Source organism: Scleropages formosus, chromosome 1 (genome assembly GCF_900964775.1).
Source record: "Scleropages formosus chromosome 1, fSclFor1.1, whole genome shotgun sequence".
NCBI classification, from domain to species: domain Eukaryota; kingdom Metazoa; phylum Chordata; class Actinopteri; order Osteoglossiformes; family Osteoglossidae; genus Scleropages; species Scleropages formosus.
This window is the reverse complement of record NC_041806.1, coordinates 20,760,431-20,784,589: the sequence shown is the minus strand read 5'-3', so window position 1 is coordinate 20,784,589 and position 24,159 is coordinate 20,760,431. Positions and strand designations below refer to the sequence as shown.

General features: G+C 49.0%; 2 protein-coding genes across 4 annotated transcripts in view; both read left to right on the top strand.

Annotated features, from left to right (window-relative positions):
- Positions 1 to 14,193, top strand: part of wwc3 (WWC family member 3) — a 35,067-nt gene extending 20,874 nt beyond the window's left edge. For 2 of the 3 annotated variants that reach the window (XM_029253551.1, XM_029253552.1), the window contains exons 6-23: positions 1,254 to 1,383; positions 2,292 to 2,441; positions 2,886 to 2,959; positions 4,311 to 4,559; positions 5,334 to 5,423; positions 6,647 to 7,218; positions 7,330 to 7,450; positions 8,903 to 8,980; positions 9,078 to 9,164; positions 9,404 to 9,599; positions 9,979 to 10,122; positions 10,333 to 10,478; positions 11,419 to 11,566; positions 11,666 to 11,830; positions 12,031 to 12,123; positions 12,678 to 12,908; positions 13,007 to 13,134; positions 13,519 to 14,193. In XM_029253551.1, the coding sequence (XP_029109384.1) occupies positions 1,254 to 1,383; positions 2,292 to 2,441; positions 2,886 to 2,959; positions 4,311 to 4,559; positions 5,334 to 5,423; positions 6,647 to 7,218; positions 7,330 to 7,450; positions 8,903 to 8,980; positions 9,078 to 9,164; positions 9,404 to 9,599; positions 9,979 to 10,122; positions 10,333 to 10,478; positions 11,419 to 11,566; positions 11,666 to 11,830; positions 12,031 to 12,123; positions 12,678 to 12,908; positions 13,007 to 13,134; positions 13,519 to 13,585 (2,869 nt within the window). In that variant the 3' untranslated portion in view covers positions 13,586 to 14,193. The remainder of the gene's footprint in view (positions 1 to 1,253; positions 1,384 to 2,291; positions 2,442 to 2,885; positions 2,960 to 4,310; positions 4,560 to 5,333; positions 5,424 to 6,646; positions 7,219 to 7,329; positions 7,451 to 8,902; positions 8,981 to 9,077; positions 9,165 to 9,403; positions 9,600 to 9,978; positions 10,123 to 10,332; positions 10,479 to 11,418; positions 11,567 to 11,665; positions 11,831 to 12,030; positions 12,124 to 12,677; positions 12,909 to 13,006; positions 13,135 to 13,518) is intronic. The other variant, XM_018750117.2, reaches the window with a different exon arrangement.
- Positions 14,194 to 16,826: 2,633 nt separating this feature from the next.
- On the top strand, positions 16,827 to 22,965 carry LOC108933243 (H(+)/Cl(-) exchange transporter 4-like). Its single transcript, XM_018750176.2, has 12 exons — positions 16,827 to 17,009; positions 17,494 to 17,648; positions 17,725 to 17,824; positions 17,934 to 18,121; positions 18,543 to 18,665; positions 18,758 to 18,964; positions 19,125 to 19,205; positions 19,291 to 19,836; positions 20,154 to 20,340; positions 20,620 to 21,018; positions 21,710 to 21,926; positions 22,015 to 22,965. Exons 1-12 carry the CDS (start codon positions 16,997 to 16,999, stop codon positions 22,103 to 22,105), a joined length of 2,307 nt encoding a protein of 768 aa, XP_018605692.1. The 5' UTR covers positions 16,827 to 16,996; the 3' UTR covers positions 22,106 to 22,965.
- Positions 22,966 to 24,159: the final 1,194 nt, after the last annotated feature.

The following is a 24,159-nucleotide window of genomic DNA, read 5'->3' as shown; positions in this document are numbered from 1 at the left end:
GAAGCCTGCAGCGGCCGGAGCGTGGCGCCGTGCCAGCTTCAGTGATGTAAAAGGCAGGCGGCCACCACACTACTTTCCATTCTCCGAGGATGGAGGGTTGGAATGGGGTGGGCCGGCAGCGTAAAACAGCGTAATGAAGGCGCAGAACACCCCCCCCACACACACACACACACACACACACTGACGCCATGGGCAATATGGCTTCTTCAGAGCAAAACACTCACCTAAACGTCTTAACTTATACTGTGTAAATGCCATTTTCTCCATAACAGTTGTATTGTGGATTTTTATTGTTATCATAATTATAAACAATAATTTACATTAACTGGGTAACCCCATGATGATGGAAACAAATAGATGATAATACCTGTATTTCATGGTGGCGGATTGGTGTTATGTTTCCATGGCAACTATGATATGGCGCCCATAGCGGAGGGAAATTGATGCTGCTCATTTTGACGGCACTTTGAATGCGCAGACGCTCCCTGACAGGAAGGGCTGAAGTGCAGCAGGCTCACCTTTCATGCCCCTGACTGTATAGCGCTCTGTGTGTGTGTGTGTGTGTGTGTGTGTGTGTGTGTGTGTGTGTCCGAGCCCCGGGACTGGATACACCTGGGCCAGTATTGTCTTACTAAAATAGTGAACACATTGGATAGGAGCTCCTTCCAACTGCTTTAAAATGTTACAGGATTCGTATTTCCTGTGTGCTCACTAGCCAGCGAACTGTGCTTTGCTGTATTCTTCTCTGCCTGAAGCCTTTTGAGACCTTTATTTTATCATTCATTGTAAACAATATATCACACAGACTTGGCTGTGATTTCTTGCCTGTTTAATGCAACAGTGACTGGTTCCCAGTGTCCACAAGTGTGTGACGCAGGAGAGACTTTTCTCACTTAATAAAGATCCTCGAACAGTCTTCAGTGACAGTCAGTTACACTCCGAGCGTAGTAATTTTTCTGTGCATCGATTTGGTCGAAGGGTCGAGTCATTTTAACTGAAAATTAGTGCATGTGGACTCCTGGGCAAGGTTGTCTGTATACATGTTCACTAGTTATGAACCCATTTATTATTAGCAATATTTCTGTTAAACATTCAATTAAAAGTGTTCCTTTTTGTCCATATGGCAAAGCAAGCTTGTTAAAAGTAGAAGAGAATGTACTTTTAAAGAGATCTCATCCGTTGTTCTGGAAAGAATGAGTTTGCTGGGCAAAGAGAGGCCTGAAGGTGAAGGTGCTTTTGTGTGTGTGGTGAAGGATTGACAGGAAGATGTCCAGCAGCCAGACCAGCTACAAACTGGACGAGGCTCAGGCCATTCTCAACGAGCTGCGTGCCATTAAGAAGTCCATCACCACGGGCGAGAAGGAGAGGCAGGACCTCATCCAGGTGAGACAAACGACCAACTAACCAACATCAACAACCGCTCGTCCTGAGCAGGAGCCTAACCCGGCAACACAGGGCACAGGGCCGAGGGGGGAGGGGACACACCCAGGATGGGGCGCCAGTCCATCGCAAGGCACCCCAAGCGGGACTCGAACCCCAGACCCGCCACACAATGGGCACCAGCCAAACCTGCCGTGCCACCACATCCCCCGTGAGACAAACACTGAACCCCATATTCAGAAAATGTAATAACCCAAACCCACTTTGTTTAGGAATACTTCAACTGTGTAGGGGGCGCGGTGGCGCGGTGGCGCAGTGGCGCAGTCCTGCTCTCCGGTGGGTCTGGGGTTCGAGTCCCGCTTGGGGTGCCTTGCGACGGACTGGCGTCCTGTCCTGGGTGTGTCCCCTCCCCCTCCGGCCTTACGCCCTGTGTTGCCGGGTAGGCTCCGGTTCCCCCGTGACCCCGTATGGGACAAGCGGTTCTGAAAATGTGTGTGTGTGTGTACTTTAACTGTTTTTCTCTCTTAGTTTCCTAATTGTTGTTTAGGACCTTTGTAACACCTTTTTCCGCCAGTAACATACGTAACAAACATAATATTCTTCAGTGTTGCCCCCTTGTGTACAACCTGTGTACAGTCCTCCTTTATTTCTTTTATTACTGCAATAAGTCATTTAGCTGAGCCTTTACTCCGAAAAGGAAGCTACTTACAATGATTTACTCATTTATACCGCTCGGTAATTTTTACTTCATCGGTTCAAGGTAAGTACCTTGATCAAGGGTCCTACAGCAGCAAGTGGGATTTGAACCTGGGTCCTTCGAGTGCAAGGCAACAGGCGTAACCATCGTATCACCTGCTTCTGATATTGCTCTTCATATTTAGCGCTCCCTCTCCCTGTGTTCTGCCCCACAGAGTCTCGCTAAGCTTACCCTCAACTTCCAAGACAGCATGTACATCAGCGACTCCCAGGTCGACGCAGCGAGTGGCCCCGGGTCCCTGGCAGACCCCTCTTTACTGCATCAATACTGTGACACTGGCTGTCAGACCGACATTGTGGGCGAGGTGCGTACACTGGACTCGGGTTCCGTTCGTGTGTGTGTGTGTAGCTTGTCTTCACGCTGGCCGTACCCATCCTAGCTCAGTCAGATCGCTGTGGCAGCTCCATCGTTCACTGATTCAGTTCACCCGATTGGACAAGTGATATCACACATTTAAATCTTTTTGCACTTGTGGTTTGTCTTAACTAAGCACAACCGAGGATGTTTGACCTTCCGCACAGTGTTTTATGCGGGAGGTGAGAAGCAGATGAGTCAAATGAGATGTTTGTGCTTCTGCAAAGTGTCTGGATGGCAGGCTTATGTAGCCCTTAGAAGGATCTGTGTTAGTTAAATTTGTCGCAGTTCATTTGTTGATTTATGAGGGATGTTCTTCAGTTTCGAGGCCCCCGCTGTCATTGCGACCCTTGTTTGGGTGCTCAACTCTGTTCATTATGTCTTGTCTCTGAAGCTTTGCCCTAAGGATTCCTCCCCATTATTGGACAAAGTCAGACTCAACTGGCAATATGAAGAAGCCAAGAAAAGGTCAGTGCACTGACTGCGTGGATCATCGCCAGCCAGCATAAACCACCTTAGATCAGTGCAGACCAGCACAGACCATCATAAACCGGCCAAGTCAGTCATTATGGGCCCATGTTGGTTTCTGTTCCAGCCATGTATGACATCACCTTGTTAGAACCATTAGCAGATTTGGGTTACTGGAGTTTGCAGGGCGTGCAGACATGTAGGTCTGTGCAGGCTCGGTACACACACACGTTTCGCATCCACGCACAGGCACAGAGCAGTTTAAACAGGTTGAAAGGAAATTTAAAAAATTGGCTCCACTGTGTCTGTTCTTTTACACTTGATCTCGACACCTTTAATAATTTTGATCCTATCAGTAAGAGCAATATGTGGTGTTGGCGTTGCTGCAGATTTGTCTAGATGGTGCACGATGGCTGTAACAGGACAGTGATATGATTCTCCTAAGAGACACAGCGGAGAACATGAAGCAATAGCAGGTTTAGAACAATAAAGTTATAAACTTACTCCCTGCAAGAAATTAGCCGTTGCTGCATTGCTGGTCAGACCCCGAAGGTGCAACAGGGTCACAAAATAAAAAAAAAAAAAAAAAATTAAATTTTAAAAAACACTCAATATACACTACAAAATTCTGTTATTGGTAATAATACTAATCCAGTATGTGTGAGAACACACACGAAGTAAGAAAGAGCGGGATGCAGAAGGATATCCATTATATCATGAGTCATCGGGAGAGGACTGACGGAGACCGTTGCTCAGTGGGTCTGCGGTAAATCTGAGGTTGTATGAGAAGCAACCCCACTCTACATAATTTAAAACTATTCATAATGAAGGAAGAAATAACTGTCACTGTCATTAACCCCCGTCACCAGGAGTAGTATTATTCTCAAATAGCTGTTACTGGAAAAACTTGGGTAAACGTGCCTGATAGTGTAAAACCCTGACGGTGTCCATGGCCGCTGCAGCACGCCCAGCAGAAGCTGACGAGTGTGCTTTGAGGAAGAGCGCTCGTAGCGCACCGCGCTGCGATTACTGTTGCTATGGCGACAAGGCGGCTGGAGTGCCAGCGCCGATGTCGGAGCGGGGCTCCAGGACACTTGCGTGCTCTGCCGCTGAGTCACGCGGCCCGAGCTCCACGAGACGTAAACAGGGTTGTTCGGCGTCAATCCGGAGCCAAAGAGCCAGTGTCTGAGTTGAGCGCGGGGATACACATGTGGCAGCATTTCATCAAGAGCTCACTTCCTGCCTAAAGATAAACTGTTTTTGAACCGAACTCTGGCGGGAAGGTTTGATCCTGCGGGGACCAGATGGTAAAACGGTGTTGTCCGGCTCTTCGGGTCTTTGTGTCTCCCAGGGTGTCCAGCATCCAGCACCAGCTCGCCCAGCTGGACAGCGAGAGCTGGCCAGGTAGGGCCGAAGTAGACCGGGACCGTGACTCCCTGCAGCTGCTGCGCGAGAAGGAAGCGCTCCTGCAGGAGATCACCCTCATGAGCCAGCAGCAGCGTCCCCTGGAAGCCCTCCTGCAGCTGGAGGAGGAGCGGAGGAGACTCGAGGAGGAGGTGCTGAGGGCCCGTGCTGCCCAGGGCCAGGGTGTCAGTCAGAGGTCAGAGGTCACTCACAGCATCGCTGCTGACCGATAGGCCTTCACATGGTTGCTCACATGCTGTAGGCCCTCTTGTTGATTAGATGACAAATACAACGGGTTGTACCATGTCTTGAATTAGCGAACCACTCCAGAGCCACAGAACACACTCACACACTCAGCATGTGGACTGGTCCGCTGAAAGCGCGGTGCGATAGTGTGTGACGCACAGAGTGGTGCAATAGCAAGTATGGACCTTGCGGCACATACATACACTCCGCTAGAAATATAGAGAGCGGCGCATCGGAGGAGGAGGCAGCGGCATGCCAGCGGAGCGGCCCGATAAAACAGATAAAGTCAATGAATTCCACGCATACACAATGGGCCGAGGCTTGCGTATAAAAAAAGGAGTCTGCGTGTATCAGTGTTTGCTTGTTATCGAAAAAAAAACATCTCGGAAACATGCGCACTTAATGGAAGTTGCCATTCATCCCTGGAGTAAATATGGGCACCCCCAGCCCCCATCGCAGTGCTCTCGGGCGATAGGGAACTCCCAGGGAGAGCCAACACCACGTGGCGCTGCCCACCTTTTCCGTTTGTTTTTCAGCTGAAGGAACCTGACCAGATTAGACTTTGAAGTGTGTACTCCAGCAGCTTGTTTTTGGGGTTCAGAGGTGCAGATCTCTAAGGCTGATCATGGAAAATTGCATGCAGATGCTGCCTTAAGCTGTCCAGCTGCAAGTGGAAAAGGCGAATTTTCAGAACCGGAATGCGGTGCCATGTTTTCAACTGCAGGATCCTGCAGCAGGAGAAGAGGAATGTGCTTCTGAGGCAGCTTGAGGAGGCCACGCGCATCACCACCTACCTGCATTCCCAGCTGAAGAGGTGAGCTTTAGCTCTCTGTGTCTCATCTGGAGAAGAGTCAAGGTTAGAGACAAGGTACTTGCTCAGCTGCTGAATATTTGAAGCCAGTAGGTTGTGGTGTTACTATGGGACTGTGCAGAATAACTGGACGTGTCAGACTGACTTTGAAGCAGTTGAACCAACCCTGTACCAGATAATGAGTAAAAGTCAAAAAGTCAAAGTCAACTTTATTGTCATTCTGCCTATAAGTGAGTTACGTATACAGGAGGACGAAATTCCGTTTCTGACGAGTGCTCCTCGGTGCTACACACAGTACTGTGCAAAAGTTTTAGGCACTTGGGGAAAAAGCTGTAAAGTGAGAATGCTTCCAAAAATAATGCTCTTCATTAATAAACTTCCTAGAAAGCTTAGAAACCATCCATCGCCAACAACCGTTTGTCCCGAGCGGAGTCCTGGCGGGCTTGGTCAGGTCCCACTCTTTGGTAGGTCTGGGGTTCGAGTCCTGCTTGGGGTGCCTTGCGATGGACTGGCGTCCCGTCCTGGGTGTGTCCCCTCCCTGTGTTGCTGGGTTAGGCTCCGGTTTGCAGTGACCCTGCTCAGGACAAGCGGTCTCAAACAGTGTGTGTGTGTGTGTGTGTGTGTGCTGTCTTTCTTTGACATACAAAACCCTTACTGTGATACTGTAACTTTTTGCAAAAGGAATGCTTGGAAAATTTAAAATATGCTCTTTCCCATTGACACTAATGCAGAAGACATGAAATAACCGTCTAAAGCTAAAAAAGCTAAAAAAATTTGTGAAACATCTCCATGCCTAAGACTTTTGCACAATACTGTAGAACACACAGTCTAGTTTGTTTAAAAAAAAAAAAAAAAAAAAACGATAAATACAACATATAAATACAAAAAAAGGCTATACAAAACATGTAATTTTCTCTGTAAACTAGAACAATTAAACATTAAATTACATTACATTTAGATTATCAGACGTTTTTCTCCAAAGCAACGTGTAATGAACTCTGTGTAGTGTTATGAGGCCACACACCTTATTCACCAAGGTGACTTACACTGCTAGATATAAATAACTGTTTTGAGTATATTGCCATTTGCTGATGAGGTATGAGGAAGGAAATGTGAGTTTTTTTCAAACATGCAGAGATTCACTCTGCCAGCGTTACGCTCCGGCTCTCGCTGGTCATGTTTCGTTGAGGGACTGAGAGATGGTTTTGTGTCCCGCCCCCTGCTAGCTTATCTGCCAGCAACCTCACGATGTCGTCGGGCAGCAGCCGCGGCTCCCTGGCCTCCAGCCGCGGCTCGTTGACCTCCAGCCGGGGCTCCCTCAGCTCTGTGAGCTTCAGCGACATCTACGGGCTGCCCCAGTACGAGCGGGCTGAGGTGATGGCGGGTGAGCCAGACCCCCACGTGCGCTACCTTCTGCCCCCCGAGCCTTTCTCTCGGGACCCGATAGCGTTGGCAGCGACGGACCTCACGGGCCCGGGCAGGACCAGGCGCTCTCAGGACACCCCGCAGTCTCTGGCGTCTCTATCCTCTCGCTCCTCCCTGTCTTCGCTCTCGCCGCCTGGCTCCCCCATGGATACCCCCCACCACTCCGCCCCCCAGGACTGCTCAATGGCTCAGATGACCGACGAGTACATGGAGCTGGCCAGTCGCAGCATGCTGGAGGGCCTCCGGGGCCAGCTTCCGCATCAGATCCACTCTGCTAGCCACTGCGATGCGGGACCCGGGGCCCCTTCAGCAGCACACTTACTGGACAAGGTGCATAAGGACAGCGGCCCCCAGAGCGCCCTCACCGGTACTGGCAAGTACATAGCTTGTGCGCTCCGGTTGAAAAATGCAGTACGCAACGTGGTAAGTTCTGCTGATGCTGCTCATGTCCGTGTGTGCATGCGTGCACGTGTGTGTTTGACAGGAGTGACCCTGCGCTGTAACAGTGCGAGCAGGGCTGGCCGCAGGGCTCGGAGGGTGTCGCTGGGGCTGTCGGAGGATGCGCTGGCCACGGACAGTGGGGTCTTTGAGGCCTGGAGCAAGAGGTCAGTGCATACTGTGTCTGTGTTCATCAAATAGCGGTATCCCCCGGCACACGGAGCTGTTCCCTTCCTGAAAACAGTGTGTAAACCGGGAGGTCCTGTCCCATTATTTTAAATAGGGGGAGATATATTTTCTTCTTGGATTGCGCATAGGTATACCTTTACTTTTCGATACCTTTTAGTACCTCCCATAAACCTTCCTTTGCTTTAAGGTGCATTATTATGGTACGTGATGGTCGTACCCCATGATAGTCGTGGTGTTTGCACGACGCTTGCCAGTGCTCACACAGCAACAAGACAACTAAGATGTGCTGGAGAAGGCGTGCCGCGCATGGGGGGTTCGGGGGAGTATTCGGAATTGAAATCGCTGTTCGACTGAGGCATTTCTCTATAAGTGCGGGATACAAAAACGTTCAACGGCAATGTTTTGCTTGTAGGGTTTTTCTAGTAACTGCTGTTGTGACAGCTTGTAATCTGAATGTAACAGGTTTCTGCTTTCTTTTACGGTCTTAGACGAGCTCTTTTGACTTTTGGATTTTTTTTAATGTAAATACTCACATGGCTCTTTATAAAAACACTCAAAAATGTTTTGCAACCTTTGTAATTTATGTATGGGGGCATGGTGGTGCAGTGGCGCAGTGGGTTGGACCGGGTCCTGCTCTCCGGTGGGTCTGGGGTTCGAGTACCGCTGGGGGTGTCTTGTGATGGACTGGCGTCCCGTCCTAGGTGTGTCCCCTCCCCTTCCAGCCTTACGCCCTGTGTTGCCAGGTTAGGCTCCGGCTCCCCGTGACCCCGTAGGGGACAAGCGGTTCAGACAGTGTGTGTGTGTGTGTGTGTGTGTGTGTGTAATTTACATGCTGCGTTTTTTACGCTTTTTACAAAGAACACATTGTGCCACCCCCCCCCCCCGTCACAGTATGTGCCTCTATTGTACCAACAAGAAAGACCGAAAACCAGCATTTTACTATTGTTTCTTTGACCTGACCAGCACAATCGTAGACTTCATGTATAGTTGTATGCAAAAGAGGTAAACAGTAGAGGCGGTACACTGCATCGATGATATAAACTCACTCCCTCCATCACACAAAATAACTACAAGCATACACAGCTATGGTCAAAGTACTCTGATAATATTGTCTTAGTCTCAAGTATCGCTTCATATTTTGTCATGTTTTTGCAGACAGCTAATGACTCTTTTGCGCTCAAGAACCAGTTGTAATTTTCTTCCGTTTGATTTAACGGGAATTACACATTTTCTAAGGAGTGATTGAAGCACCTTGGGCAATCAAGGCACTCATTGGTTTATCAAAAAGGTGAAACAGTTCTAAACACGGTGTACTTATGACATTTGTCCTCTCACTGGAATATGATTAGAACACGTGGACCTTGTTAAGCAATGTGTGCGTGGAGATCTGAGACAGGAGCTCATGTCCTCGGTGCTCCATTTCACTGCAGGGTGGAGGACACAGAGGAGATCTCCTACCCCAGTGACTCCTCCACTAGCGAGCCGGCGCAGATCCAACTGGGACTCCTGTAAGCAATGTCTACATCATGCTTCCTCTGCTCTCCTTCAAGCTCCCTCCCCCACCCTGTGCTCCTTCCTTCCTCACCAGCTCTCGTTGTCCTGCAGGTATGATGCTGCCAGCGAGTGCCTCATCGTGCACCTCCTTCAGCTGCGGAATTTGAACGGAGCTATGCTGAAGCCGGGATGCAAAGTGTAAGATCAATCGTAGTGCTTTAAGTACACGTACGAGTAAACCGAAGGTTGCCGAATAGAGTTCCGGAAGAATCCGTGCTGCAGTATCCTTAAAAAATATACTAGTGAAGTATAGATCTTGGAAAACGGAGCAAAGTTGGAAGTAATTTTTTTTTATTATATTACTGGGCAAACAACATAACAATAATAATAATAATAGCGATGGCCGATGTTGAACTGCGCTGCCTCCTGTTGGTCAGGTATGTGAAGCTCAGCCTGCTCCCAGGGGATTCTAGCCGGGCCGCCACTCGCCACTGCAGCAAAGCCCTGGAGCCGCAGTCACAGCTGAGCATCAACGAAGGTTTCCGCATCCCCCTGCCCGCCGTCACGCTGGGAGTCCGCTCTCTGCTGCTGTCTGTCTGTGCCACTGGGCCCCAGGTCCCTGAGGAGCTGCTGGTGAGTTGGCATAGCAGTCCCTGTTTGGAGTGGGGGTGTTCAATGGTGCAGTTGAGCTCATCAGTCCCCACAGGTCTGACAGGCGAAGAGACATTAGTGGCACGCAGTGCAAGGGACTTCATGCATGTGCATGCTGTTTAGCAAACATTCTGCTTTCAGTCCATAAATGAGGTTATGAGAGTGTATTGCTTTGCAAACATTATGCCCATGGAAATAATTTTTCCCTCTGACATTTGATTTACTCATGTTGGAAAACTGCAGTCATGAGAAAGTTTCCAGTTTCCAGCACTGTCTCTGTTTCAGCTGTAAATCTGTGGGGGGATTTGAAATACTGGTTGGAAAGGCACTGCAGATGCTGACTGCGCGTGCGTGTGTGCAGGGCATGCTCCAGGTCAACCTGGCTGACTGCGAGGGCAGTCCTGAGATGGCAGTCCAGTGGCACAGGGTCCAGATGCTGGGCCGGCAGGCAGAGAGTGGACCAGCAGCACCGCCTGGAGCCAGAGAGGAGGATAGCAAGACCTCAGTGAGTCTCACATTCTCCCACACCAGGGTGAACATTGACAGGAGGTGATTTCAAGAAGACAACAAAGATCATGAATCTTCTTTATGTTGTAAGGAAAACCAAAAGGAAACAGACTTGGTTTGAGCTGTGATGCACCAAGGAGCTTCAGATGCACAAGGCTGTGTTCCATTGGTTTACCGGTTAGTTTTAATGCCACCTCATCCCATATAGGACTCGGTGCTGGCTCTGCTGGCTCGAACCACAGTGCAGCTTGGCGAGGTGGAGCAGGAGCAAGAGCGGCGCAAAGTGGAGCTCAGCGAGGAGGTGCTACAGGAGCTGGAGAGGAAGGAGGAGCAGGGCGAGGCTGTGTCTGAGAGGTACACTTAGTTGTTCCTTTCCTCCTGCTGGTGCCGCCCTGCGCTGCTGTCACCTCTGCACTCCAGGGTTGTGTCATCCGAGTGATCATTCTTCTGACCATCTGTACATTGACACATTTAACTGCCACTTTTCTCCAAAGTGACTGACAATATTGAGCTACTTACAGTTACAGTATGTATCCATTTATACAGCTGCATCATTTTTGCTTCCGCAGTTCACGAAACGTACCTTGGGATTCAAGAGCAGGTCCTTCCGGTGCCCTGTCGAATATAACTAGTATACTCTCTTGGTGGTACCCCTGTAGCACTCCTCTGTTGTAAGACTTCTCTGGATCAGTGATCATTTTCAATATCCTATTTATACATCAGCAAAATCCTTAATGCAATCACACACACACCATCCGAAACCGCTTGTCCCATACAGGGTCGCGGGGAGCCAGAGCCTAACCCGGCAACACAGGGCACAAGGCTGGAGGGGGAGGGGACACACCCAGGATGGGACGCCAGTCCGTCACAAGGCACCCCAAGCGGGACTCGAACCCCAGACCCACCAGAGAGCAGGACTTGGCCAAACCTGCTCCGCCCCACTTGCAATCACACTCTAAGTGTAAATACTTATGGGTTGTGTTCAAACTTGTATGGTTTTCTTAGAGCTCACTTGTGTGGAGGTCAGGAGATGGTGCAGTGGTTAGAACTGCTCCCTTTTGATTCTGAGGGGTAAGGTTCAAATCCGCAGCGTGTGCTGCGGTACCCTTGAGCAAGGTGCTTACCCAGAACTGACGGTAAAAATTACCCAGCTGTTTAAATGGGTAAATCAGTGCAAGTTGCTTTTAAGTCATTTGGAGAAAAGTCTCAGTTAGTGTGTACTGGCTTGTATGACTAGGGTGGGTTTTGGTTCCATGGGCCCAGTGACAGTTCCTTGACAGCCCATGTCTCCTAGGAGCTGGCAAGCAGAGTCGGTGGACAGCGGCTGCAGCAACAGCACGGCATTTGTGACCCCTTGTCCTGAGGGACTGTGGACAGAAGGCATCTGCTTCACTCCGGGGGAGCGCTGTGCCCCCCTGAGCTTCAGGATTCCTGTTACCAAAGTAACTGCACCCCAGTGACTTAGTTATGCCTTTCATATTAAAATTAGCCTGAAAGAGCAAATGTGCTGAGTGTGACGGCGAGATTGTGATACCTGGCAGGTGGACAAGGAGACCAACACGGAGGGGCCCTTTCCGGAGCCTGTGATGGTGCGGCCCAAGGAGAGGGGGGGCCGCTGGGGCCACGCCTCCCCTTTCATGCGCAGCAGCACCATAGTGCGCTCGCAGACATTCTCCCCGGGCGCACGCAGCCAGTATGTGTGCAGGGTGAGTGTCCTCACACACTTAGACACACTCACTTGGTGCCATGCAAACAGGAAATCGCATATTAACTACATATTTATGCATGAAACGCTAACGTCGGCACATACGTTGTAGCTGAGAAATACTCAACGTTTATCCTGGTACTCAGGGTTTTCCTGCATTTTGTGTTCAGCTGAAGGCATGAGATTTTCTCTTGTGTTTAGCTGTACCGCAGTGACAGCGACAGTTCAACGTTGCCAAAGAAATCTCCCTTCATCAGAAACACTTTGGAACGACGAACTCTGCGATACAAACAGGTACGAAGAGCTGCCTTCGCAATTTATTCACTGACAGTGATGCCGCTTATATTCAGATACATTTAGATCACATCAGACGGCGCTATACTGGACGAGTACGTTTGCACGTACAAAGAGTATGACGTGGTGGATGCTCCTTTTCATGGCAGCAGTGGTGTAGAGGTTAGAACTGCCCCCTTTGGACTTAAACCACCTAGGTTTGAATTCCACTTGCTGGTGTAGCACACTTTATCAACGTACTTAACCTGAATAAAGACTGTAACTATTGTCCAGCTGTATAAACGGGTAAATCGCAGTAAGTCACTTTGGAGAAAAGCGTAAACTAAATGCGTCTATGTAAACATGTAGAACAACATTAAAGTGTTAGGGTAACCATATAAGCAACTAATGTTGAAGAAAAGTACAATAATTAAATTGTGTATTTACAGTATGGTTTTTTTAAAGATGTGGTTGAACATGTGTAAATAGTATGGACAGAGATGGGAATTGCTGGAAGATTTCATGAAAATATGAGCATGGTTTGCGAGTGTGTGTCTGTACATGCTTGCGAGCAGCAGTCCTACAGGTCCTCCCTAGCAGAGCAGTCGACGCGAACGTCACTGGACCTGGAGCTGGACCTCCAGGCTTCCAGGACCCGCCAACGGCAGCTGGGTGAAGAGCTGAGCACTTTGCGGGAGCTGAAGGAGCGGCTGGAGGCGGCACAGAGCGGGGAGGCTTCTGAGCTGCCCCATTGGGCCTTGAGGGACGAACGCTTTCGCAGCCTGCTCAGGGAGGCCGAAAGACAGGTAACGCGGGGCACGGTGGTTAAAGAAGATGGCCCGACTGAGTGCCGGTGATCTTCTGTGGTGACTTATTAAATAGTGTGACTATGAATGGCCTGCAGGCAAAGCAGAGCAAGCGTGAGCAGTGGCAAGAGGAAGCAGTTGAGAGGAGGCTGAGGAAGGCATCCAAAGAGGTCCACCAAATGAGGGTACAGGGCCAGAAGGAGCCACTCCCTGTGCAGACCTTCAGGTGGGTGGTTAAAGGGAGTTTTCCACTACCCTGTCATCACTATCGCAGCACTCTCAAGCTGACCAGTCCTTCCCAAACAGTGATCATATATTGCCCATCTCTACCATGATCCTGCTACCACTGGCCAGGGGGAGGTGCTCACAGGCCTGGAGGACTCAGATCCTGCAGGCTTTAGACAAACCTTACAGTCAGTGACTGCTTCACAATCTAAATCCCAGGGGAGATGTCAAAATGATTTCAGTCACGGCATCCAAGCGTCTGAGTGGTGAGAAGCAGAAGAGCTTCTGCTCTGCGGGTCTGGATCCTTCCGCCTGTGCCGCGAGCTCCGTGAATGCGGTTGAGGTGAAATATATTAATGAAACACCTACATTTCTGTGCGCACAGAGAGAAGATGGCCTTTTTCACCAGACCAAGATTCAACATACCTCCTCTACCAGCGGACGATGTATGAGGAACCAACCTCTGATCTCCTTACATATGGTCAAATATGAAGTATTTGTTTTTGTTTTGTTTGAGCTTCATGAAGTAATCACAACAAACTGTAGTTATCATTTCATCATCAATGAAAAATAAAGCTATTCATATGCAAGTTTTAGGAAAGGCATGTTTGTGAGTGGATATACTTTATATATGCACACACACATGCACATTCATACGTTATGTAACTATTGATAACAACAGGGCTAGGTTTTCCTTGTTTTAAAAAGTATATTTTATAAAAAAAGAAACTTTTCTTCTTACACTTCTTACAATTTTTTTGATGTTTTGTATGCTTACAAAAGGCTGGAAGATGGGAACAAAGTCAGTTTAGACAAATTCACTGTACTGTAACTTATTTTATAGTACTTTTCCTTGAAGGAAATGGAGAAATTCCCTGCTTTTAGGTGTATTTTGTAAGCCTGTAAAAATGGCACTTCAGTGTTTCTCATACAGTGGAATGGAAATTTTGACTGACTTTTTTTCTGATGCCTAATACTGAAAACGTATTTACATTCAATTTGTCACTTTTTTAATCCATTTTATTATATTTTCAGTGTCTTTTGTTATTATAAATATTAATTATTACCTGTACTTAAAATATATAGAGAAAATATATATTAAAACATTGTATTCAGAACTTATGTTATTTCTCTAATAACATCTTCAGTGTGTTGTCACTGTTGCGAAGAGTAAGCATTAAACTTTCGAGCAAAGTTGTGATGTTCAGTGATTTTTTTGGCTGACATTTCATCTGTATAAATATAAGTTGGTCACAAAAACCTTGAGAAGCTTCTGGTTAAGTAATACTCACCAGACAGTTTTAAGGAAAGTAAGATAGGACACACGTTACAATAAATGTCATTAGTAGAGTGGTTTTAAACCCTTTTCAAGAAAAAAATATGAAGATGAATATTTGGGGGAAGTTATTTTGTGTGACTGTAAAAACTTATTTGTATGGTGGCTCCTCAGATTATGAACACAATGTGGAACGGAAAGTCTGTTCATAACTGGATTTGTCTGTAACTCCAATGTCACACATACCACTACGTCCCAAGTAATCACAATTAAAGGTACATTTATTCACAAGTCACATGTTCTATACAAACTTCAAATAAAGTTGTAATGAATTTAAAAAAAAAAAAACATTTTCATCCATTGGTCCATTATCAACCGCTTGTCCAAAGTGGGGAATGATCCAAAGCCGTAGGGTGTGAGGCAGGGTACGCCCTGAACTGGATGTCATGCACTGCAGTGTAACATTTTCTGTAAATACACAACATAGGCATCCCTCAATTAATTAACTCTAAATCTTAGTATACTGGCTCTTTTGTTTTGATACCCAATTTTTCATTCCCAGAACCAAAAAACCAGCACAATGAAATTTATCTGAAGCATCCAAACAAATTTTAAAAGTCACGTGTTGTGCAGGTGAAGCAGAAGTGCAGCAATGTACTGTAGGTAGTGCTGGGGTACCATCAGGTGTCTCCCGTTGGTTTCCTCCCTTGTGTTTGCTTTGATGTGTTTGTGCAGCTTCAGTGCAAGAGTGACTGCCAAGCCTCTTCCCTCCTGCACCCACAAAAACTGTTCTTGTCTTCACTCACTGAGTACGGTAATGGTAAATTGCCTTGTTTTTTTATTTTAAAGTGTTGTCTGCACTTGTTTAACATTAATTTTATTACTAAATGTTTGTTGCTGTGTACGAGATAAAGGAAAACACCATTCCTTACTGAACCACATTGCCTAGAAACACGCCCATTAATGACCTCATTGAGTGTTTTGTTAATCATGAAGAGATTCATGTGTCCATTCATCCATCCATCCATCTTCCATCCCGCTTGTCCTAATAGGGTCTCGGTGGCAGCAGGGAGAGCAGAGAGGCCTAGCCACCCCTGTCCCCCACAACTTCCTCCAGCTCAGCCTGGGGGATCCCCAGTCATTCCCAGGTCAACTGTGAGATATAATCCCTCCAGCGGGTCTTGGGCCGACCTCGGGGCCTCGTCCCAGTTGGCCGTGCCCGGTATACCTCCAAAGGGAGGCACCCAGGGGGCATCCTTATCAGATGCCCAAACCACCTCAACTGGCTCCTCTCAATGTGGAGAGGTAGCGGCTCTACTCTGGGTTCCTCCCGGATGTCCGAACTCCTCACCAGATTTACGTGTCTGCATTCAGATTTTTTCTTCTGATGGGGTGCTGCAGTTATTGTTTTCTGAGATGTAAATGCATTTTATATTGTGCTGAAACCATGATATGATAGGTGTTCTAACTGTACTGAGTTCTATAGCTATTTGGGGTTTTCCGGTTGGGTTGGAATACGGTTTCGTTATCCAGACCGTTTTCAGGAAGGTACTGTAGCACGCAGCGCTGTGGGTTCAAATGGGCAGAAGAAGGACGCGGACGCAGCGTTCATCTCGAAGGGGTAAATTGAACACCAGCACCAGGTAAATAACACTCGCGGTCCGAGGACTCCGTTTTCTCCAGGACCTGCGTTTTTAGCAAGTCTTCCCCTCCTACTTAGCATTTCCAGACTCTCTCCTAACACCGTCGCAAACACAGTCACCCCATCAGTTTCCCCATAAATTGCCCTAGTGGTTGAGCCCCCTGTTTACAATTTACCCACAATACAACTATAATATATATAATAACTAAATTTTCCCGCCTAAACATCAGTAACGCAGATCGTACGGTACAGAGTATTGATTTCGTACATCGAAAGAGTGCCGCGCAAATACAAGGCAAATGGAGTAAAACAAAGTACAGAACAGTAAGCAATGAATACTTTTATTCATTGCTTTAAAAGACAGTTCCTGTGTCACGCCAGGGGCCAGGGCCAGGCAGTACAACTAAATTCGGCGACACCACAAATTAAACGCGATAAAAATGGCACAACACAACACTGACGTAATTCAAAACGCAGTAAATCGTTTAACGAGGTAAAAAGACAAAAACAGAGCACAGCACAGGAAAAAAAGCACGACAGCTGTGTTCGCACTTTATCCGCTCTCTCAGTTCCGTCGCTCGGACTCTTCACTTGTTGGCGCAGCGCTCCTGCCCACTGGCGGGTTCCGTCCCTGTGCCTCCCCGGGAGCGCCGGCTGGGGGCGTGTGGCGTCACACTCTCGCGCTCACACTTGTGGAAAAACGAGAGAGAGAGAGAGCGAGCGCGAGAGAGAGAGAGAGAGAGAGAGAGAGAGAGAGAGAGCTGTTTCGCGCAGGCGCAGGCGCAGGCGCAGAACTCCGTAGAACTCCGTAGAACTCCGTGCCCTGCTGCCTGCTCCCTGCTCCCTGCTCCCACACGGCAGCGCTGCGCTCGGAGTCGCGTTCGATGGTTCGCGACAGCGCGGGAATACGTGGCGCGTGAGGACTGCGGCTCGCGGTGGGACGCGATGGCGGCCGAAGGTAGGCGGACCCTCAGTTAGCCTTCCAGCTACACCGGTGACTGGGGCCCCCTTGCAGTGCGGACACGTCGGTTAAAAACGCGCGAAAGTGTTATTAAGTACATCGGGAATTGGCTGTTCGTTCAAACGGTCGGTGAGCTGCGCCTTTAAACCGGTTTCGTTTTGTGTAGACGGGGAAAAAGCCGCCGCCTCACAGCTCACTAACAAACTGCCGGAACAACCACAACGCTGACCGATCTGTGACATAGGGCCTAGTATAAATAACGTGAATGAGTGCAGTTTATTAACTGACGTGTTCAGTGGCAACCCTGGGACTGAGTGTCCGGGGGGCATCTCAGCCTCACGAGCTGCTATAATGAAATGGACAAACTGTGAAGGACATCGGGTCGGGAAATAAACAAACAGGGAGCCGCCACAGGTGAGATGACGTGTGCTGTGGAATAATGAGGCGCTTTACATATTTGTCCTTGTCTGGTGTGTCACAGCGGGGCCGAGCGTGACCCCCGGCGAGGAGGTGAACGGCTGGGGGAACCCGATGGACTTGTTTGACGAGCCCTTCCCAGACGTGAGCACCTACGAGGACTTCCACACCATCGACTGGCTGCGGGAGAAGTCGCGTGACACGGACCGCCACCGCAAGGTGAGATCTCGCCGCGTTACGTCCTCGGCCCGTGTGCGGAGCGACGGATTTACCTCGCGGTCGTTCGTCCTCGCAGATCGCCAGCAGGAGCAAGGAGTCCTTCTGGGAGTTCACCAAGAGCCTGCTGGACGCGTGGTCCGGATGGGTGGTGATGCTGCTCATTGGGCTCCTGTCAGGTGAGACTCGAAGATGGAAACGGCTCGCCACCCCAGCCCTGAAATCAGGACGTGTTCACGTGTTCGGGGAAACGCACGATGCGAGCGTGTGCCTTCGTATGCTGCGCAGGTACGCTCGCGGGTGTCATCGACCTTGCCGTGGACTGGATGACGGACCTGAAGGAGGGCGTGTGCCTCTCGGCGCTCTGGTACAGCCACGAGCAGTGCTGCTGGACCTCCAATGAGACCACCTTCGACGACCGTGACAAATGTCCTCAGTGGCAGACGTGGTCGGAGCTGATGACGGGCCATGCCGAGGTTCGCTCGGGTTCCTCTGATTAGTCCTGAAAACCACTCTGTCCTCCTTGACCTTCTGGCTGAGACCAAAGTGCAGCACTGTGTTCTGCCACCATGGCCAGCGCCTAAAGGAGCGCTCATGTAGCCTCTTTCTTTGAGCTAATGACAGCACTTAGTCTTTTTAAAGGCTCCACAGAGAGTGGGATTGAAACCATCCTTGAAATCAGAGGCAGGGAGGCCAGCAAGGCTCAACTCCTTGACTCACGATTAAAGCGAGAATTTTCCTGAGTTGGTCAAATAGCTGAAGCCGAGTTCCTACGCTATCCTGTAGAAAAAGCGCTAAGGGACACTAGTGACTAACTCAACTATCCCTCTTTGTGAGTTACCGCTCTAAAGTCCTTGCAGGGTAATTCCTTGTTTATTTTTTTTTTTCCCCCTCTAGGGTGCTGGAGCATATGTGCTCAACTACTTCCTGTATGTGCTGTGGGCTCTTTTTTTTGCGTTCCTAGCTGTATCCCTGGTGCGAGTCTTTGCACCCTACGCCTGTGGATCGGGCATCCCAGAGGTGAGCCTCAACCGTCCACGTGACAGCATGCCAGAGGGTGTTCGGGAGCACGTGTGTGGAAGTGTTAAGGCCCACGATGCTGCTCCGCACAGATAAAAACCATCCTCAGTGGCTTCATCATCCGGGGCTACCTGGGCAAGTGGACGCTGCTGATAAAGACGGTCACCCTGGTGCTGGCTGTGTCTTCGGGGCTAAGCCTTGGCAAGGAGGGCCCACTGGTACACGTGGCTTGTTGCTGTGGCAACCTCTTCAGCAGCCTCTTCTCAAAGTACAGCAAAAACGAGGGCAAGCGGCGGGAGGTGAGCTCATTCCACGAACCCCTGTGCAAAATTTCCAAAATTCCGTAACGTTTGTTGTGTCAGCATCCCTATATCGGGCTACGCCAGTCTCCTCTCTGCTACTACTCCAGCTCAGTTATTGGAACAGCAGTAATGGGAATGTTGGGTGTGTGATCTACAGGTGTTGTCTGCAGCGGCGGCAGCAGGAGTGTCTGTGGCCTTTGGGGCTCCAATAGGAGGGGTGCTCTTCAGCTTGGAGGAGGTACACACTCCCTATGTCCCATTGCATGTTGCGTTCTTGGTGTCTCTGTAGTGTCTCTAGAAGTGTGTGTTCTTCGTTTTCACAGGTGAGCTACTACTTCCCCCTGAAAACCCTGTGGAGGTCCTTCTTTGCTGCCCTGGTAGCCGCCTTCACCCTGCGCTCCATTAACCCCTTTGGGAACAACCGCCTGGTGCTCTTCTACGTGGAGTATCATACCCCCTGGTACATGGCTGAACTGGTGCCCTTCATCCTGCTGGGGGTCTTCGGGGGCGTGTGGGGGGCTCTCTTCATCCGCGCTAACATTGCCTGGTGCCGCCGGCGCAAGACCACACGGCTGGGCCGCTACCCGGTGCTGGAGGTGATTGCAGTGACAGCCATCACCGCTGTGGTGGCCTTCCCCAACCCCTACACACGTCGCAGCACCAGCCAGCTCATCTCGGAACTCTTCAATGATTGCGGCCCCTTGGACTCATCCCGCCTCTGCGATTATGTCAATGACCCCAACATGACCCGGCCCGTGGATGACATTCCGGACCGGCCTGCCGGCCCAGGAGTGTACACGGCCATCTGGCAGCTGGCGCTCGCGCTCATCTTCAAGATCGTCGTCACCATCTTCACCTTCGGTATAAAGGTCAGTGTGACACACCTGGTGGGTGTCAGCCAGGCCACCTTTGAAAATGCGGTACAGTATTTCTGGCCTCTGTTTGCTGACAGACTGAGTCGCATCCTAAATGTTCTCATTTTTTCAGTAGATTTTTTACCACATTTGTGCTCACTTTATATGACACGTCTTTCTGTGCCTTTGAAATTACTCTCTGTAAAACGCTCAGCAACAGCCTGTTTAGACGGGCCCTGTACACGAATTACCTGAGCTGCATGAACGAGAACGACCATGTCCACAGACTTGGTGGAATGACCTTAAACAACCCGTCCTTATTGGGGCTGCAGGTCCCCTCTGGCCTGTTCATCCCCAGCATGGCTGTGGGCGCCATCGCCGGACGCATCATGGGCATCGCTGTGGAGCAAATGGCTTACCACCACCATGACTGGATCATCTTTAAAAAATGGTGTCGTCCGGGGGCTGACTGCGTCACGCCAGGCCTCTACGCCATGGTGGGCGCTGCTGCATGTCTGGGTGAGCTCACACGGTCATCTTCCCACCCGTGGTCGGTTACGCCGAGACAGGTGTGACACTTCGTACGTGTCTTTGCATACTGGAGCCCCCAGTTTCCACAACTGCGGCTCGTTGCTCTTACAAGCGCTTTAATTTCACTGCAAATATGGGGGGTCTTAGCGTTGATTTTCATACATTTTCTGTGTTTAGTGCAGGTTGGGGGTGTACAGGGAAGTAATGGGAGGAGCATAATTTGTCCTGTGTGTCTTCACTGGCACCTCCTTTTGTGGACTCGTGCAGGTGGTGTGACAAGGATGACGGTGTCTCTGGTAGTCATCATGTTTGAGCTGACAGGGGGGCTGGAGTACATTGTGCCCCTGATGGCGGCTGCCGTCACCAGCAAGTGGGTGGGTGATGCCTTTGGCCGCGAGGGCATCTATGAGGCGCACATACAGCTAAACGGCTACCCTTTCCTGGACACGAAGGACGAGTTCACGCATCGCACGCTTGCCGCGGACGTGATGCACCCACGTCGCGGGGAACCGCCCCTGGCCGTGCTCACGCAGGATGGCACAACGGTGGAGGACGTGGAGGAGCTCATCAAGGAGACGGACTACAACGGTTTCCCTGTGGTGGTGTCTCGCAAATCGGAGCGCCTCATCGGCTTCGTGCAGCGCAGGGACCTGACCCTGGCCATCAGTGGGTGTCCTGCCTTGTCCCCCAGTGGCCCTTCCCTCCACCCTCCTCACAACCTCGTAGTCACCACAATGGCTAATTTTAGCCCTTCTCTAATGTCAGAACATCAGTTACTACGTTTTATCAGTCGGAAACGTCTGTTGCGTCTGGCTTCACAGTTGCATTGATTCGTGGCCGACCCTGTTTTCCAGTACTAGGTTTTATTATACCTTCAGGCTCTCTTTCTTAAAAGTAAAACATATTATGGACTAATAAGGTTTGTTCTAAATGATCTAAGCTTGTCTAAATTATAAGGTTTGTTCTAAATGTTTGAGTGCAAGGTAGCAGCTGTAACCACTACGCCACCTGCTGCTCCCAGGTAGTAATGTGACTGTTTTAACTGTAACCTGACAGAGACCACTATTAGCATGGCATCTGGTAGTGTAGTGGTTAGAGCTGCTGCCTGTCTACCCAGAGGTCACAGGTTTGATCTTGCCTCCAGCTGTAGTACCCTTGAGCAAGGTACTTACCTTGAATTGCATCAGTAAAATTACCCAGCGATATGAATGGGTAAATAATTGTAACCTTAACATTGTAAGTCGCTTTGCAGAAAAGTATCAGTTAAATGAATAAATGTAAATGTATTAAAGTATCAGAGGTCTCATAGTTGTGTGGTAGACGAGTGGTTAGTGACCGCAGCGTCTACCTTTTCCAGAAAACGCTCGGCAGAAGCAGGAGGGCGTGGTGAGCAACTCGGTGGTGTACTTCACTGAGGAAATGCCCCTACTGCCTCCAAGCTGCCCTCAGCCCCTCAAGCTGCGCTGCATCTTGAACCTCAGCCCCTTCACGGTCACTGACCACACCCCCATGGAGACAGTGGTGGACATCTTCCGCAAGCTGGGTCTCCGGCAGTGTCTGGTCACGCGCAGCGGGTGAGTCGGTGACCTCTTTTGACCCTTAAATCCCTCCCTGTTTCCCATCATCCCAGTGGTCAGAAAGTGTTGTTCTGGGTCCTTTCAGACGCCTCTTGGGAATCATCACTAAGAAGGATGTTCTGCGACACATGGCTCAGATGATGAACCAGGATCCAGATTCCATCATGTTTAATTAGTCCAGCACCCTGCTGAGCTCGGCCTGAAAGGGGATCTTTGCCTCCAGCGAGCACTACAGCTGTACCTGTCACCTCCGTCGCTCTCTGCTGGGAGTTGTATCCAGGATACCAGCGCTGATGCCAACACTGGATGTGCATTTCGCAAAAGCATTTCGAAAAGCATATCATGAGGGAGCGACCTCCCATCATGCCCATTTGCTGCCTTCAGCCCTTGTCAACAGGTGCCGTTGTGCTTGCTGTTCGTTGATGGAGTCACCCTTTTAGGGGAAGGTGGGAGAAGAAGCCACAGCAGAAGGACTGTACAAGGGTATTCTTTGAGGGTACACTTTGTGTGCGCATTAATAAGTGTGCTGCATTAATTCATAACCCGGTGATGTTTGGTAGAGTAAGATGAGCTTTTTTCAGCGGTTCAGTAGCACCGGGACATACTTCTTATGAACATTTCTGTTGACAAGATGAACATTGAATGAATGTATCTGCAGTCCCTTTCTGAATCACGTGTAAAGGTGACTGATGCTGCCTGGAGGTCAAGACAATGGGGCTGAGAGTTACTTGTAAAAACTTTGATGATGAGAACATTGACCGTTCTCAAATTCCCTCCCTTAAGCTTTAAAAAAGGATAATTCTTTTATTTCTGAGTTATACAAGGTAAGGAATGCAGTCTTTGTCATTGTTTTGCCGTTAATTTTCTGATTGTTGAACAGCACATGCAGCCAATCACCTCAACACATGTGTGGTGCAGGATGTCGTAGAAAATTGATGCTGCAAGTTGATACTCTGAATTAACAATGACTCTTATACATTTTGTAAAATGGTGTATAATAATTTTTGCAAAAATGAATTTGTATTAATATCCTGTAATTGTCAGTTACTTTTAATATTTTCCTGTTAAGGTCAAGAACATGCAACCAACACTGATTATTGTAAAGAAATTAATACTTGTGAATCCCAAATTTGAAAGAGATTTCCCTTATTTACTTATGTGTTATCACAGTTAAGTGGCAATTTTGTTTATTAAAAATTATACACTTAGAAATCTCTAGATGTTTTTGTTGTTGGGTAGAGGACTTTTCATCACGTAGGTTTTTGGTTTTAAAACCGTTCAGCCGGGAGCTTCAGTGAGTTCCTTCTAACGAGATGGGTCTCGTACTGAGAAGTTACGGGGGACGTGGTTATTTTGTGGTGATTTAGGAAACAAGTTCTACTCTGAATTACTTCTCTGATCTGCAGGCGGTAAAGGAGCAGCCGCAGTTAGGCGGTGTGGGGTTTGAAGTCTGGTAAGAAAAGGAAAAAAGTGAAAGTTGCCTTAAAAAAAAAAAACCCTTGAGCCACCAGAAGACACATTGAAAGGGTGCGTAACGCAGCTCAGCTCCAGATTCCATTTGCTGTGTTGATGTCGACAGCAGAGGCGCTCTGTCAGTGGTTGACCGTAATCTAGGGGTCCTACTGGAGGACAACAGCAGTCCTCAAGCCTGAACTTCCAGCCTGGTACACAGTGTGCTAAACAAATGCAGTTTGACCTCGTTCCCATCCTGTCCATCAAGATCGTTCCGTAACATTCATGGTTAATCACTTATTCACTGTAATCCTTGCATTGTTGCCCATTCAGTCAACTGCCAGTGCACTACCACCATAGGGGGCAACGGGTGGCGTAGCAGTTAGGGCTGTCCTATTGCAACTGAAAACTTTCAATCCCAGATCCTGCTGTGGTACCCTTGATCAAGGGTAAGTTATCCTGAATTTCTCCAGTGAAAAAATACCTGGCTGTGTGTACATTAGCTACATAATTTAAGTGGCTCAGTGTACAAACCCAACATTAGGAGTTGCTTTGGTGGAAGGTGTTGGCTAAAAATTACTGCTACTTCCTATGAATAATTGCGTTATAAACCATGTAAGAGACTGCACTAGTAGAAAATAACCATCAAGAGCCTTTTGGTGATTCACCTGATGAAAAGCTGCGCTGCTGTGGTGTTTATAGGATATTTAAATCGACACCCGATTTGCACCTGCAGCACCAGCTGAGGTCACTTTGTGGCTGGAAGAGGAGCTGAGGG

Coding starts and splice junctions, on each gene's coding strand:
- LOC108933243 (XM_018750176.2), top strand. Junction 17,649..17,724: donor ACACGGACCGCCACCGCAAG/GTGAGATCTCGC, acceptor TCGTCCTCGCAG/ATCGCCAGCAGGAGCAAGGA. Junction 18,965..19,124: donor ACGAGGGCAAGCGGCGGGAG/GTGAGCTCATTC, acceptor TGTGATCTACAG/GTGTTGTCTGCAGCGGCGGC.